This window comes from Aspergillus clavatus, genomic scaffold, assembly GCF_000002715.2.
Source record: "Aspergillus clavatus NRRL 1 1099423829796 genomic scaffold, whole genome shotgun sequence".
NCBI classification, from domain to species: Eukaryota; Fungi; Ascomycota; class Eurotiomycetes; order Eurotiales; family Aspergillaceae; genus Aspergillus; species Aspergillus clavatus.
In genome coordinates, this window is record NW_001517103.1 from 108,929 (window position 1) to 124,428 (window position 15,500).

The 15,500-nt window shown below is 50.4% G+C and overlaps 6 protein-coding genes across 6 annotated transcripts, besides 5 other annotated features; 3 read left to right on the forward strand and 3 right to left on the reverse strand.

The window, feature by feature from the left end:
- Positions 1-281: 281 nt before the first annotated feature.
- On the forward strand, positions 282-866 carry ACLA_060770 (uncharacterized protein; the record flags this gene model as incomplete). The annotated part of the gene is made up of 2 exons (XM_001273543.1): positions 282-720; positions 781-866. The coding sequence occupies 2 exons, from the start codon at positions 282-284 to the stop codon at positions 864-866; spliced, it is 525 nt and encodes a 174-aa protein (XP_001273544.1).
- A 439-nt stretch (positions 867-1,305) lies between these two features.
- Positions 1,306-2,589, reverse strand: ACLA_060780 (uncharacterized protein; the record flags this gene model as incomplete). Its single annotated transcript, XM_001273544.1, has 1 exon — positions 1,306-2,589. The coding sequence occupies one exon, from the start codon at positions 2,587-2,589 to the stop codon at positions 1,306-1,308; it is 1,284 nt and encodes a 427-aa protein (XP_001273545.1).
- A 1,899-nt stretch (positions 2,590-4,488) lies between these two features.
- ACLA_060790 (lignocellulolytic auxiliary activity family 11 protein) lies at positions 4,489-5,202 on the forward strand (the record flags this gene model as incomplete). Its single annotated transcript, XM_001273545.1, has 2 exons — positions 4,489-4,636; positions 4,703-5,202. The coding sequence occupies 2 exons, from the start codon at positions 4,489-4,491 to the stop codon at positions 5,200-5,202; spliced, it is 648 nt and encodes a 215-aa protein (XP_001273546.1).
- A 725-nt stretch (positions 5,203-5,927) lies between these two features.
- Positions 5,928-5,957: a microsatellite.
- Positions 5,928-5,958: a microsatellite.
- Positions 5,959-6,193: 235 nt separating this feature from the next.
- On the forward strand, positions 6,194-7,320 carry ACLA_060800 (putative 2,3-diketo-5-methylthio-1-phosphopentane phosphatase; the record flags this gene model as incomplete). The annotated part of the gene is made up of 4 exons (XM_001273546.1): positions 6,194-6,230; positions 6,343-6,668; positions 6,731-7,156; positions 7,216-7,320. 4 exons carry the CDS (start codon positions 6,194-6,196, stop codon positions 7,318-7,320), a joined length of 894 nt encoding a protein of 297 aa, XP_001273547.1.
- Positions 7,321-7,856: 536 nt separating this feature from the next.
- On the reverse strand, positions 7,857-9,439 carry ACLA_060810 (cytochrome P450; the record flags this gene model as incomplete). The annotated part of the gene is made up of 2 exons (XM_001273547.1): positions 7,857-8,008; positions 8,077-9,439. 2 exons carry the CDS (start codon positions 9,437-9,439, stop codon positions 7,857-7,859), a joined length of 1,515 nt encoding a protein of 504 aa, XP_001273548.1.
- Positions 9,440-9,953: 514 nt separating this feature from the next.
- On the reverse strand, positions 9,954-13,472 carry ACLA_060820 (two-component sensor protein histidine protein kinase (dhkk, dhkj); the record flags this gene model as incomplete). The annotated part of the gene is made up of 5 exons (XM_001273548.1): positions 9,954-10,165; positions 10,216-10,330; positions 10,386-11,736; positions 11,794-12,552; positions 12,601-13,472. 5 exons carry the CDS (start codon positions 13,470-13,472, stop codon positions 9,954-9,956), a joined length of 3,309 nt encoding a protein of 1,102 aa, XP_001273549.1.
- A 621-nt stretch (positions 13,473-14,093) lies between these two features.
- Positions 14,094-14,121: a microsatellite.
- Positions 14,122-14,733: 612 nt separating this feature from the next.
- Positions 14,734-14,762: a microsatellite.
- Positions 14,763-14,928: 166 nt separating this feature from the next.
- Positions 14,929-14,957: a microsatellite.
- The last annotated feature ends 543 nt before the right edge of the window (positions 14,958-15,500 follow it).

Below are 15,500 nucleotides of genomic sequence, written 5' to 3' on the forward strand. Positions count from 1 at the left end.
CAATTCTTCCATCCATCAAGTCCATCTTCACTGAAGTCTCCTATATCCCTCGTCTCATGAGATGTCTACTAAACGTCTCAAGGACTATCTATACATACAATGAAAAAAATTCTACGTCCTCAGGGCTTACCAGTCCGCGATCCCTTGGACCAGCAATACAACGACCACGGCACGATCGTCAAGGACGGAGATATAAAGGATGGCGCATCCTTTAAGTGCCTTTGCATCAATAAAAAAAATTGCGATTAAGAAGCAACAGATTACCTTACCTCGTAGCAGCCATGATGAACCGTTTGATGCTAGCCTCTTTGGCGATTACCTCTGTCCAGGCATGCGACATCATCCCCAATGTCACTCATACCTTCTTCGGATTCCCCGATAACCAGACTCCCGGCCCGATCATCGCCTTTAATTGTGGCCGCGGACTTGTCGCCGGCGGTGTCGGCACGTTCGATGATCCGCTAACCTTTGCCTCTGCCCCCGGACTATTCTCCCCGTGCGAGGTCATCTTCGACCCGTTCCTACGCAAATTCCTCCGGTTCGAGGACATATGCGCCCAGTGCGTTGCGGACTTTGAAGCTGGAATCCCGCATATCGACGTCTGGATAGGCAGCAACGAAACCGACGGCGGGCAGGCCCAGATTGACTGCGAGATGAGCTTGACCCCCGCAGTCCCCCAATCCATCATCCGCAACCCCAATGCGAATTTGAGGGTGGACAGTATGTTTTGCCCCCTTCTATATTGGATTGGTTGTCAATAATAATGACGCATCGTTCTAGCTACGCCCCTGTTTGTGCCTGGGGCCAACCAGCCCTGCAATGTCAACAACATTTTCCCGGATGCAAACCCAGCCGAATTCTGTTAGACGGCAGTTAAATGCACGTATATCGAGTGTAATGACTGTGGCATGTCCCTCTGCTTAGATCCTCCTGGGCTTCTGCATATGCCTCAGGGCCAGTATCTGGGTATAGAATAGAAAGGCGATTAGCCGAATGTCATGTTGATGTCATGTTCTAGACCGTAGACGGTCTCCTATATAAGGTTATCCTGCAGTAATGGGTACTTATGTGCAGTCCCATGGTGAGCATGGTGCTTGTTGCGGACGTCGTTATGTGAGTTAGCTTGACTTGTCTGGGAGCTCACCCTGTCGTACCAACTGTTCAAGGAGCTTGCATAACAAGCAGGTAAGATTACTTCTTTTAGGATAAATTGGATGGAACCTGAGACTCATATCTAAGGAGTAGTCGATTGTTTGCACAAAATCAGTTCATTGGGTATCGTAAGAAATAGCTAGCTCGGTATGTCTAGAGCAAAAACGCAAAGCCGGCAAGTATCAGCAACCCGGCAAGAGCACCATGGATTGCAGTCTCAATAGGCAGACTTCGATCGCCGGCACTGTCTTTTACCAGGGTCCCTCCCGCAGCGCCAGGACTATACCTGGACGTGCGTCGATCTGGAGAGACCGGCCGGGCGCTGGCGTTGAACTCGACAGGCTTGGGAGGGAGGTCGTACTGATTAGCCGGTAAGATCCGCACCTCGCCCGATTGATCCACATAGAGATAAGCGGCCTGGAAGAAAGGACGACCGAGGACAATCTCCTGGGTATCTTCCTCGAAGCTGCAGCGGCTGCGGGAGTCGGTCAGGTTGCCCGGAATCCCGATCAAGATCGAACTGGACAGACTCGCGACCCGGTTGGGGAACATGTTGAATTCTAGGGTGAGGTTGCGACCGCACCAGTCGCGTGGCAGCACGAGAGATTCGCTGCTGAGGTCCAGCCGTGCGGGATACTCGGCTCTGGGCTCGGACTCGTCCGAGACCGAAAAGGGGCCGGAGCGTTTGACCTTGGCCGTGGAATTGCTCGGGCGGGGATTATACTCCCAGACGCGAAGAATGACCACGGAGAGGGCCTGCTTGCCGGTTTGCAGGAACGTGCCGTTGTTGTTCATGGTTTCTGCGATGGAGATCCAGGAGGTCGCATCGTCGGTGAGACGGTTGGCGTCGTAGAACCCACCCAGGGCGAGCGATCCGTTCCACTCGCCTGCATGGCCGATGTTCAAGCCGAAAGGGACTGTCGGGATGCGAATCTCCGCATCAGAACCTCTCACTGCCAGCGACAAATTGTGATTTGTACCCAGGTTCAGGACATGCTGGTCGCTTCGGGGCATGGATAGATTGACATGGTTGCCTTTGAGGTCGCCTATGAACCTGGCTTGGGTGAAGTTGTGGTGTGTTTGATTCCACAGCGCCGCGTTGTCTTTCTCGCTACCATCGTCTCTGGTGCCTGCTTGAATGGATATGGCATAGGGAGTCGCCGTGCCATTCTTAGTGGTGACATTTGCGCCCCACGGGAGTGATGTATCATCTGATAGTCCAACTAATGGAATTACCCAGCGATCTGGGTTGTCAATAGGGGTCAGGGTCGATGTCGATGGAGGATAGTAGATCTTAGTTGCAGGAATGTAAATGGTTGTTGTTGCCGTTGGTTCATCGATGGCTGTTATTTGAGCAGCACTTGCGAGGATCTGGAGAGACGCGAGGAGCACAGATTTGGTGGTGAAAAGTCGCTGGCCTCTCACGCGTTCCTGCATCTTGAACTCGAATCATTTAAATCTGGCACTGGCGAAGTATTCTAATCAGCATCTCGAAGACAACCTAGCGCACAATTGACACGGAATGGACAACAGACCGAAGCACGCGTTGGTCTATGCATCCATTGTTATACTCCAAAGACAGCGAGGACAAACACAGCCTCGAGGCAGAAACAAAGCGACGCCATCAGTTTCAGTCGAATTTGAAACCCAACAGTTTCCGGAGAGTCCCCTATTATGGGTCTCTCAACTCGTAACTGGAGTCGTTATCGAACTACCTGTATAATGTATTTAATCGGCGTTCGCGTGGCTGCTGATCAGGGTGATCCCGCAAATCGACGAGCCCGACCCTACTGGTCCCCAGTTGATGCTGCCGGGGACATGTTCTCTCTTCTGCTGCAACAATTTAGAGATCTGGGTGTGTTCCAGCCTTGAATGGGCTTCTATCGCCAACATTTGGAAATATCTGTCTGGTTACTACTGGATAGAAGATGCAGCACAGCCTTCGCAGCCCACGCAAGTCAGTGACACAGAGGGGCGCAGATGGGGCCGGATTCTGTAGTGCACGGAGGATCTTCGTTTCATGTTGATCCCTACTGTGACGGGTATCTTGTCAGTGATACAATAATCCAATTATATCGACAGAGAGGTAAATCAGATCTGATTGACCAGTTGAGTCTAGGTGGTGTGGTCACATAGAGCTTCTGTTCCTGTCATTTCGCAGTGGTTGTCTGAAATTTCTCTCCGCATGCTGCAAGTTAGTCTCACTACGAAGCCAAGAAAAGAAGACTGCAGGACTTTCAAATTTCATGTATATTCCAGAGTAATTCATTGAACCAACAGGTGGAAGTGGATTGGTTCGCATGTATGGGGAACTGGAGAGCGCATGTCAATCTACAACTGTACATAGTCCGTAGTAGTACTAACCTACAGCTACAGACTTCATGCTGGCCGCCACTTTAGGATGAAGACTCGATAGATGAAGGAGAAAGTCATGGCAAGCCTGAATATCCCAGATAATTTCCCTTGATATAGTCAGGGGTGCAACAGTAGGATTATGATGTTGTAAATGGGCGAGATAGTCGGCACTTAGAGCGACCTCTAGTCAGACTCATATTAAACCAGGGAGCTAAGTCACTTCCCCTCACGAATATCCGATGTGATTTGAACACACATGAAGAATCAATCTGTATCTCGGCTATGGTGGCTCTGCACTCTGCAGAACTTGGTGCTGCCGAGTTGATGCACTGCAAGGACCGTTGCAGAGTGAACTACTTGCCCGTCAGGAACAATGACACATTCCTCTTTCGACTTAGATTCAATCTGCGTAAGAGATGAAGATCCGGGAGCGAACCAGATGGATGTGATCAATCTTTTGAGATTATTACCGTTATCTCCGAACTTGCATCGTCACAAGGGAAAACCCTCTTCCTGTCACTGTAACCCACTGGAGGTGTAAGTTGAAAAGATATCGCGCCGATGTTGTAGAAATGTTGTAGCTCATAGCAATTGCGGTCATCTCTTTCAAGGAAAAGGACGACTCGAGCTCGATATGACACATTGGTGGCGGCTCGCTGAAGAGTTGATGCTCCTGTAACCGCAGGGGGCACGAGGCAATGGACGCAACTCAACGTTCTGCTCGATCTATTAGCAAACGGTCAAGTCCTCCTCATAGCCCAAAAACACCGGGGATATGTGATGGTAGAGATGTAACATCATAGACGACATCACATCTGCTTCCTTCAAGAATTGACCCGTGATGAAGCCTCTCCAGCAGGTATAATAACAATGGCTGCCGCTGCCTGTCAAATTCATTCTTCCATCAGACAACAGCATCTTCCATCATTGAACAATCACCAGAGCAATTGTCAATCCATTGTCAAGCCAAAGAAAGACATCATGTTCTCCAAAATCACCGTCGTCCTTCTTACTGCCAGCATGGCAGCAGCTCACATGGAAATGGCCTGGCCTTATCCATTGCGCAGCCGGTTTGATCCACAGAGCACCAATATCGACTATTCCATGACCAACCCGTTGAACAGCGACGGTACTTCAGTTCTATCCCATTCTTCCCATTCTGAAAAAAAAGACGTATATTCTGACCAGGAAACAGGGTCGAACTTTCCCTGCAAGGGATACCATAAGAATACCCCCTGGCGCGCCACTGCCGATTTCAAAGCCGGCCAGAGCTACACCATGGAGTTGGATGGTGATGCCCGTCACGCCGGCGGATCTTGCCAGCTCTCGTTGAGCTACGACAACGGGGTGACCTTCAAAGTAATCCAGTCGATGGTCGGTGGATGTCCATTGGTGGACTCTTGGAACTTCCAGGTGCCCAGCGATGCGCCGAACGGCAAAGCGCTCTTCGCCTGGACATGGTACAACCTCGTCGGCAACCGCGAGTTGTATATGAACTGCGCGGATGTCAATGTCACCGGCGGCTCGGGCAGCACAGCCTCCTTCGGAGCCAACTACCCGGACCTTTGGGTTGCCAACGTTGGTAAGGGCTGTACCACTGTTGAGGGTAAACAGACTGTGTTCCCCAACCCCGGCAAGCAGGTCATCTATGGTAGTGGCGTGACTGCATCCTCCCCTGTGTTCCCCAAGTGTTAAATGCTAAACCGAGTAACGGATATTGAGTATTCAGTTTCTCGTGGTCAATCAAGTGGTGGACATTCATTCTTTTCCTGTACAAACTACTAAGACATGTCGCTTGTCATCATCCCGCGGTGCTGTACTTGGACTTTCTTTGACTCTGATTCTCCTGCATCCACTGACGACATCGGGAGAATCGACGCATCTCTTAGACTCAACGATAGTATTCTAGACTCATGCAGCCGGTGACAGCATCGGGTTCAGGACGGTTCTCTGTGACTCTGTCAATCACTAATAAATAGTTATGAGGGGTTTAACCACCGACCATAGTAGTAGATCGAGTGATCGACACCTTAATACTAAGGAGGACGAATAAGGAACCCTCAGGCAGAAAGGCACCTTATCAGGGTGGATCAACTGTGATTGGCCCGTTGGGTACAGTCATCGGGGATGGCAGAGCCAATGACGTCAGACATGGAACCTTGGCGAAGATATCTGAAGCAGCTAGTCCCAAAGGGGAAGACTGCCGCGGAACAACAATGTTCCTGCCCTAACACTAAGCCCTTTATAGCCAGCACGTGGGACACGTGGGTCTTCTGTGCAAAATCCGGATTTCCACAGGCTCCACTTAGTCATCCACAGGAACACCCACAGGCTCACAGCAGCCAAACACAACAGTCACCCGTCAACTCTCGACCCAGGGCACTTTAGAGTATGGAACATCCTTAGAAGAACATGACTAGTATCTATCTATCTATCTATCTATCTATCTATTCTCTCTCTACGATGATAACATTCTCAGCCGAGCCGCTAAATCTCATTCTATAACGAAAAGAGCCGTCGACGTCATTTTCTCAGAGATCCGGTTCTGCGTCGCCACTGCGAAGAAACACACATATTTGACCGTCATGAAGGCCCCGATTCTACACAGGAAATCACTCTCCTCACAAGCTCATTCCACCAATCTCAACTCTTCTCGCTGCTGAACTAAACCGATAGAACTAGAGCCATGCCTCGCTCAACAAGAAAGATTGTCTGTTTTTCAGGTAGGCAAGCTTTCTCTATCCTCCCCCCCTGTCGATCTGATAGGCTGTCGTCCGGCACTATCACCACATTTCCTTCCAGTGATTGGTCGCTAAGTGTGCGCGCATGACTTAGACTTCGACGGTACTATTTTTATGCAGGATACCGGCCACATTCTTTTCGATAATCTCGGATGCGGCACCAAGCGCCGGGAAATCCTAGATGAGCAGATCAAGTCGGGCGAGCGCTCGTTCCGCGAGGTCTCTGAGGAGATGTGGGGATCTCTGCGCGTCCCCTTCGAGGATGGATTCGAAGTGATGAAGCAGAACCTCGAGATCGATCCTGGTTTTGAGGAGTTTCACCGGTTCTGCCTGGCGAATAAAATTGATTTCAATGTCATCAGTGCAGGCTTGAAGCCCATCTTGCGCAGAGTGCTGGACACTTTTCTGGGCGAACAAGCGGTAAGTGACACTTGATAATTCTTAAAAGAGTGACTGAACGTAGGGCTAATACGTCGGTACAGTCATCCATCCAGATTGTCGCCAACGAGGTCGACATCAAAGACGACGGATCGGCGTGGAAGCCGATCTGGCGACATGATACCGAACTCGGCCATGACAAGGCCCTGTCGGTCCAGGAAGGCCGTGCCGAGGCCGCCAAGTATTGCATTGACGGCCAGATCCCATTGATTGTGTTCATTGGCGACGGAGTGTCCGATCTGGCTGCTGCCCGGGAGGCCGATGTGCTTTTTGCGCGCAAGGGACTCCGCCTGGAGGAGTACTGCCAGGAGAACAAGATCCCCTACATTCCCTTCGAGACCTTTGCCGATATCAAGCGGGAGATTGAAGGGCTCATGAAGGAGGACCAGGAGAAGACTGGAGGCGAGGGCACGCCTGCTCGGTTCAACCCTCGCGCCAACATGTGGAGACGGGTCTCCAGCAAGCAATCTGTAAGTCGGGGTCCCCTGTCTTTAACTGTTAAAGTCGTTTTCTAACTTGTCAATCACAGGTGCCTCAGTTCATCGCGGCTACACCATCAAAGGAAGAAAAGATGTTCCTTTGGCCAGAGAGCTTCTCCCAGCCAACGGCGATTCAGGAGAATGTCCCTGCTTAAGAACGATGCAAATGTGTTCTAGAAGGGAAGCATATCATGATGCGGGCATCATGGATGCAGGAGTACTTGGGAAAATTTGGGATATATCGACTAGATATCTTGATGATGATGATTTTGTAACTAGACTTGACGATCTACACCTATAAATTAAATACATATACCCAACATGCATATTTGGTCATCGCTTTGTATGTCACAAAAAGCATAACAACTGAATACTGGAACAAGATTATACATGTCTGTTGAATAACCAATTGAGAAATTTCAACTCACTCCAGCAGCAATATCAATATGATGATAGGGAGGCTGCTGCGTGCACCACATATCTCTCTACACCTTGGTGTGCCAAAAAAAGCACTCCACCATACACACAGCTGGGATTGAGTTATCTGCTTTCATCAACTTGAAGCCTAGAAGGTATACGTAAACAAGCCAAAGGTCACACCATCCTGTGTTCTTCCAAGATCGAGAACATACCCCTGTTCAGCAACAAACACAGTCACACCTTGGTTTGTAAAAGTAGAGAGCATCATCAACTACTCCACTCGAATTTCAACAGGAGTGAACTTCAGCATCAGCTTACGACCCTTCGGCAACGAGATGAAAGCGTGATCCTGCTCAATGCCCTCATCATCCACAATCGAGGTACTATAGTTGGTGTAGACCGCAGCCATGACCAGCTTGATCTCTGCGCGATCGATGGAATGAGTATCGAACACACGACTGATGAGCAGGGGACGAAAGGAACAAACATACCCTGCAAGGCAAAGTTACTACCCAGACACATCCTCCCTCCACTTCCGAACGGCCAGAACAGCCTGCGCATGTCGTGGATCTTACCAGGTCCTGGACTCAGCCATCGTTTGGGTAACCACTCCAGCGGCTGGGGATACACCTCGCCGATGCGGTGCAGAGTATATGCAGACGAGCTCACCTTGATGCCACCAGGGATGTGGGGGTACCCTTCGATCGTTGTGCCTCCCGGACAGCATGGCGTGACCCTCGGCAGGGGAGCAGGAGCAGGGGAGTGCAAACGGAGGGTTTCTCTGACGACAGCATCCAGCAACGGCAATGCATCTATAAACGCCGGGGATGGCAAGGCTGGCACAGGCCCCTCGCTCGTAGCAACGAGCGGATCCTGCAATGAAGGCGTCAGCGTCAGCAGTTCCCGACGCAGCTCCGCCTGCAGCCGCGGCCGCTGCGAAAGCTCCCACATCATATACGTAAAGGTGATCCCACTGGTCTCATGTCCAGCCACGAGATGATCCAGCAGCTCCGACGCGACGGCCAGCTCCAGCGGCCGAGCATCCGGGTCCTTCTCCAGCGAACTGCGGAGCTGCTCATATACGACTCCACGCGTGGCCACTGGCACATCGTTGGGATGGTCATTACGCTGCATCCTGCGACACATCGCCAGACACCAAGTCTCAATGAATCCCATATACCGTTCCCTCAGAGTGGCGTTCTTAAACCTCTCATACTCCGCCAGCCACTTCCCCCACGCCGACAGATCAGACACATACACCGTCCCATTCGCCGTCCCAAACAGATACGCCGAAGTAAAATCCATCCCCACAGCCTGGAACAAAGGCAACACATTCACCGCGGCACGCGTCACCGCGCACCCGCGCAGCACAGGCAGCAGCCTCCGCGCCAGCACCACGGCCGCGAGGCCACGCAAGTCGCCCAAATCCTGAAGATACGATTTCGAGTAGATCTTGCTGAGCATGCGCTTCTGGCGCGCATGCGCGCGGTTCCCCAGCATACCAACCAGATTCTCCGTGAAGAAATTCACAAACGCATCGCGGTAGAAGGCGTGTTTCTCGAACGCGCCGGTGTAGATCGTGCGCAGTCCGGCGAGCGAGTTGACGCTCAGCTCGCGCGGGCCGAGTCGCACGATGGGGCCATGCTTGCGGTGGAGGGTGTAGATGGCGAGGACTTCCTGTCCGTGTCGTCGCTTGCGGTTGATCCAGGCGCTTGAGATGGGCGCTGTGAAGTGCGCGTTGGGGATCTTGGATAGAGGCGAGAGGAAGTAAGGGGAGAGAAGGAGCTTGTAGAACAGGAGCAGCAGCGCCGACAGGCTGCCGGCTGCGATGACGGCGAGATGGAAATGGGACATTTTTCTCTCTTAAAGATGCGCCGAGTGGGAAAAGAGCATTCAACTGCCATGTTTAAGAATGCCCCCCCCGCCCTCACCGTGTAACCCTTTCGTGAAGTCTGAGCCAATCGGTAAAGAGTCTATATGTAAGGGAGGATTAGCGTGGAAGACGGTTGTCTGAAGGGATTTGATCAATCACCGCGCTCTTATACACTGTTGGTTAGCGCACTGAACCAGCTGCTTGGCCTACATTGTCTACTGTTGAAGCCCTAATCTCGGCCAGAAGGACCGTAGGATCAATCGAAACTGGCATTCCCAGTTTAGAAGACCAGGCTAATTGATCGCAATGTTGCCATTTGCGTAGAATGTACAGATAAGACTAGCCTGGAAATAACGGCCACCAACTCCCTGCTCAGACGATACCAGTTGAATGCCAAAAAACCGAAATTCGGACAACATTGTTACTCGTCCATTCCGTAGAACGCCTCATGATAGACTCCAAGGTCCGAACATAAAGAGATGAAGAAACAGGTTATCATGCGAAGTTCATAATTTTCTTGAGATCGTGAAGTGAAACCGGTTTGACCAGATAGTCGTCAATCCCGGCTGCGAGGGCCTGCTGCTGCATGGACGCAGAAGCGACCCCGGTGACGGCCATGATGCGTGACGGTATGAGACCTTCGGCTTTCTCATACTCACGGATCTTGCGGGTTGCGACCAAGCCATCCATGACCGGCATCGATAGGTCTAACACAAGTTAGCTAACTGCACTTCACGGCAAGAACAAGATTACTCACCCATTAAGACCAAATCGTATCTCCGGTCGGACTCCTTGTATTTCTCCAATGCAATCAGGCCATTGGACGCAGTGTCGCAGCCGCAGCCGATCTTGCGCATGAATGTCACCAGAATCTAACGATTGTTAAGATGAATATCCACAGACGATAAGGTGCAATGGCTTGCTTACCTTGACATTGATTTCATTGTCATCCACAATGAGAACATGCACATTTTTAGGTCCTTTTGGGGTATCAGGGACGAGAGGTCCCCAGGGAGCATCCCTCGACGCCGTATCAACAGTAACCTCCGATATGGTGACTTGCGGGCTTTCTGACATGTTCGCCCGCACTAGTTTCCTCTCAGGCGTACGAGGACAGACGGGGAGGACTTCGCCAGGTACAGAAACAGCAGCTTCATCTTGTACACCTGCGTCAAGTCGTTCCGCAATAATTTTGACTGCTTCTTCGATTTTCCGAGGTCCAAGTGGTTGAGGGATGTAAATAACATTCCGGAACTTATCCTCGCCAGTAAAGAGGGGTGTTCTGCCACTGAGCACGATAATGAACTTGAAGCCGGTCTTCGCCATCAGTTCAGATGGGATCTGAATATCCACCAGGGCTTCCATGAAGGTCGTTTCTTCCATGACAGCAACATCACCGTGGGCCTTTTCCATAGATTCGGCCAAACACACATGCCAATTAGGCAGCGCCATGAACACCTTGGCAAGAGAGCTCTGAATAGCTAGCTTACGCTTCGCATCTGCTGACAGAATGCCCGTCGGCGCCTCTCTCAAAGATGGATAACCGTGAAAATTGACCAAGCATATTTGTACCGAAGTGGCGGCGGGCGGCGGCTGGAGGACAATTGAAGCGTCCCCAAAATCGTTTGCAGTGGGTTCCAAGAGCCGGACCGGGACATACACATCCACCTGAGTCCCGATACCCAGCTCACTCTGTACGTTGATATTGCCCCCTAGAGATTTGACCAACTGACGCACGATACTGAGACCGAGACCGACGCCTTCGGACAAAGAATCTTCCTGAGCGAATGGAGAAAACAGTTGATGCTTGAGGAAGTCGGGTGCAATACCACGACCTGTGTCGGTAACAGACAGGTGGGCAAGGACAGACTGTGAATTGACTTGCTTCCGTGCCTTGGATAAGCATATCTCCACAAAGCCAGACTTGGTCCATTTCATGGCATTACCGAGCAGATTCATCACAATTCTTCTCCATGCACCGGCAACCGACTGGACCCTCCAACTATGCAGCTCTTCAATCCGTATCACCACGGACATCTCATTACGAGAACTCTGTTGATCGCTTAGTTCTGGTTGGGAAGTAGCGGGATGTCCTCTGCCCGCAAGATGTGAGACCAGCTCAGGCGCACGTCGTCCTGTATACAGGATGTCTGCAACTTCCTCCACTAAGACATCGAGACTAAAGACCGTGGTAAGGTTTGTGAGATCAGAATCGGCCTGAGAAGTCAAGTTGGTGTCTTTCAACGTCGTCAAGTTGTTGATTTTGGAGAAATCCAAGCTGCCCACGAATTAGCTAAGTCTATGCAAAGTCAAACAGAGGCTGGGAAAGGCTTACAGATGATTCATCGTGTCTAATAGAGTGAGCCCACATGTCTCAACCATTTTTGCCATGTCTCGCTGTGTTGGTTCAAGGGAAGAGGCATGCAATAGCTCAGCGCTCGCCAAAATCCCATGTAACGGCGAGCGAAGCTCATGGCTGAGAGATGATATAAAATCAGATTTCGACCTCTCTGTGAACGCCCAGACTATCCGGGAGACCTCGGAAATGATGGAATCACCAAAGGCCTTGAAGTAGTGCAGCTCCTCCATACCTAATGCGCGGTCACTGCTCCGCGTCCAAACCAGTGTCCCGGCTAACCAGCGCGATTTGTTCCAGTCCCACAACGGGAAAAAGAGCACAGACTTTGCGCCTGGAATGCGCTGAGCTAGCCGAATAGAGATGCGCTGCGTGTTATTCAGAGCACTAGCCTGAGATGCCTCGCCTGCAGGGTGATCTTCGACTTGTGCCTGAATCTTTGGTAATAAATAGTCATCATGACCCACGCCATCAAGGTTTATAATCTGACCAGCAGGAAATGCGGCAATCATGGCGTTCAACAGATCCTCCGTGATGTTGGGTTCGCAATCCGAGTCGGAGGTTGTATCAACTCGGGAGCTGAATGAGTATCCCAAGGGCTCACATAGTCTTTCGGAGTCATTAGCGAGAGATCCAACGCCTGGCAGGTCAAGAGGACTGGGCAACTGGTCAACGAGAAATTCCGGGTTTGCTGTCTTGGGCAACGGTTCCCAGTTCCCGGATTCCTGAGTGGAAACCCTGTCAAAGGTTAGATACATTATTGATCACAATCAAGGGGATACTCACACTCCCGAATTACTCCGACATGCATCGAGGAAGAGCACACCATCCAAATCCATCGAGTCTCTGAGAAGAACGCTGGCGCGCGAGAAAATCCTGGCGACCCGCTCAGAGATAGCCGCACTCTCATTGGCCACTGAGACCATTGGAAGTCTCCTTTGGCCGACAGCAGCAGCATTTGACTCCTCTGGGATCGGTGCCTCTGCTTGCTCTGTTTCACCGCTCTGTACGACGGGCGTTTTGTCGGCATTGTTTGAGTATAAAGATGTGGTGTCCGTAGGCTCTGAATCAAGGAATAATGGGGACGTCTGGTCAGTATAGTCTGTCAAGGAGGATTGTTCCGTGCCCCGGGTATCACCAGTACTTTTTCCACCGGAAGGCACAGCTGGTGCCGTTGCGGTCAAATCGAGCTCATTGATAGGTTTCTCGTTCGAGCTTGCGCCTGCTGGAATAATGACCGGTGACGAGCCACTGGTAGACGCCGAGACCTCTGTGGGATCAAAGTCCGAGTGATGCTTTACAAAAGTTGTCAACCCCTTGACAAGATTCTCTGTCCGACGATGGCAATTCACTATGCGAACATTTTCGATGTGTTGTGCAATTGCATCCGCAACCTCTCTCAGCGCTGCAATCTCCAGATCGCCAAAATCCGCACGAGCCTTGTCATCCACCACGCAGTATGAACCAAGGACGTAGCCTGCGGGACTGTACAAGGGCACTTCGGCATAGAAGCGCATATGAGGCCACTGAGCCACGTATGGTCTATCCCTAAAGTTGTCCTCCTTGGTGAAGTCTCGAACGATGTAACATGTCTGGTTGGCGGTAATGTTGTCCGTCTCGATCGCCCCGGAGAAATCTTGTCCTGTGAACAAAGTCATGGCATGAGGGCAGACACCCCAGACCAGATCCAATGTGCGCACGCCCAGGTAAATTCCATCGTTCGGCAAATGCTGGTTTTCATCGCGCAAGGAAATCGACGCGGTCGCCTCCGCGATGATATGTTGGTTTTCCCCGTCGATGATCGAAACAAAGGACCGATTGCATGTGAGTCGATGGACGCCAAGTTGTGCCAGAGCTGTGAGCGTTATATCCGACGACAGAAAGGCAACTCCTATCTTTTCATTACTGCTCGAAACTGTCGGCAATGGCCGATGACCATCGGTTGGGGGATCATTAGTCGGGTGTGGTGGAAGATGTCGACCAATAGTACAGTAATACCTGGGGAGGAAGAATGCGTCAGACTGGGAACAAATATAGATGATTGTCGTTTTTCCCTTCTTCTGCGGTAATGAATGATCGACAACGGAAACGTTGGTCGATCAGTTTTAACCAGGCCGAAAAAGCGGCGGCGGGAACGGAAGAACAAAATTGGGTGATAAACCATAAGAGGGATACTTATTGATTTGCAGTCTTACCTCGACAGCTCTCTGATCCGCTCCCGCTCATCCACAGATGGAGGGAGCTGGTGAGGGACCATATTTCAGGTAGTTGGGGGGGTTTTTTTATTTTTATTTTTTTTTTATTTTTTAACTCAGCCGGCTGTAGAGACGGCCATGTCTTGGGAGCGTTGCTCGAATCGAACACGACGATCTGGAGCAAGAGTAAAAGAAAGAGGGGGGCACGAAAGTAGTTATTGTTATGCTTTTCTGGGGGGTGAAATTTAGAGTGCTGGATGCCATATGAAGACTAGAGTCAACTAGACAAGTCACTAACGGGCCAACAGCCTCAGTTGACAGGAACTAATTGAACTCTTGCCTTCAATGATGCCCCGCTGTGTTGATTCTATTGGCGGCACGCCACAATCAACGACTCTTCCCTCGGCGCAGGCGAACAAGAATGGTCGAGACTCGAGACCCCTGAAAGAAAAGGAGGAAGGACTGAAAACTCTGGGAAGGGTGAAGAGGGAAGACAGCATTTTGCCTCTCGGATCGACGGGAGACTATCCAGTATCCTGTCAATTGTTCCTTGTCACACGTTCCGTAGATAGATAGTTGAATCCATATCATGGAGAGTGAGTGAGTGGACTCTGGGGGAGGTGAGAATGTGATTCTCTGTTGTCCAAGGGTGCTCACGTGATACAGCCAGGACTGATCCATCTATAATTCTACTACTCCGTACGTGGGAGTCTACTCTGTAGTCTATCTAGATATCCAGATATCCAGATATCCATATTTTCATGTCCACAGCCGGGTGTTCCCTTGGAAGTCTTTTTCCACACTGGAATATGTAACTTGGGAACGTTCTTCTTGGCCTGGTGCCAGTCGACGAACCAGCTGTCCGAGTCCCCAAGGTCAAAGCCATTATCTCTCAGCACTTCAGCAGTAGGGGTGATAATCAAAATGTCAAAAGGTCAAAAGGTCAAAAATGACGTGTCATTTTGACTTTCTTTTCTGACAAGGTAATATTTTATTAGTAAAATTAGGGGGGATATGATACAGCTGACTAACCCCTTGAATAGAAAAAGAATATATACAAAGTGATGGATTTTGAAGCTATTTAAACCTAGGAGATGGCAAATATAGTTAAATTTTCGGTGTAGAAATGAATTTTAGGCTTCCTAAGGCTATTTTCTAAGTATCTATATTCCATAGTGGCTCTGCTAGTTAAGCAGGCTGAGAGCTCTCTATCTTAGGCTTCTTAGCCTAGATGCTTATACTATTATAAAATATTCAAGCTGAAGATTCTTTAATTCTAAGGTAGATAACTACTGGAAAGTCCCACTGCAATTACCTCTTTATCATCCTTTGTGCTATCACTGAATTAAAAACCCAAGACTAGACGCTATTATCCATCACTGTTGCCGTATGCATAGTGATACGATTTCTTCTGATGATTCCTGTCCTCCCACCGGATTTCTGCGTGAGTCCGGCGACTGCGTGGGACCATGTGTATGAGGTTCCAAACGT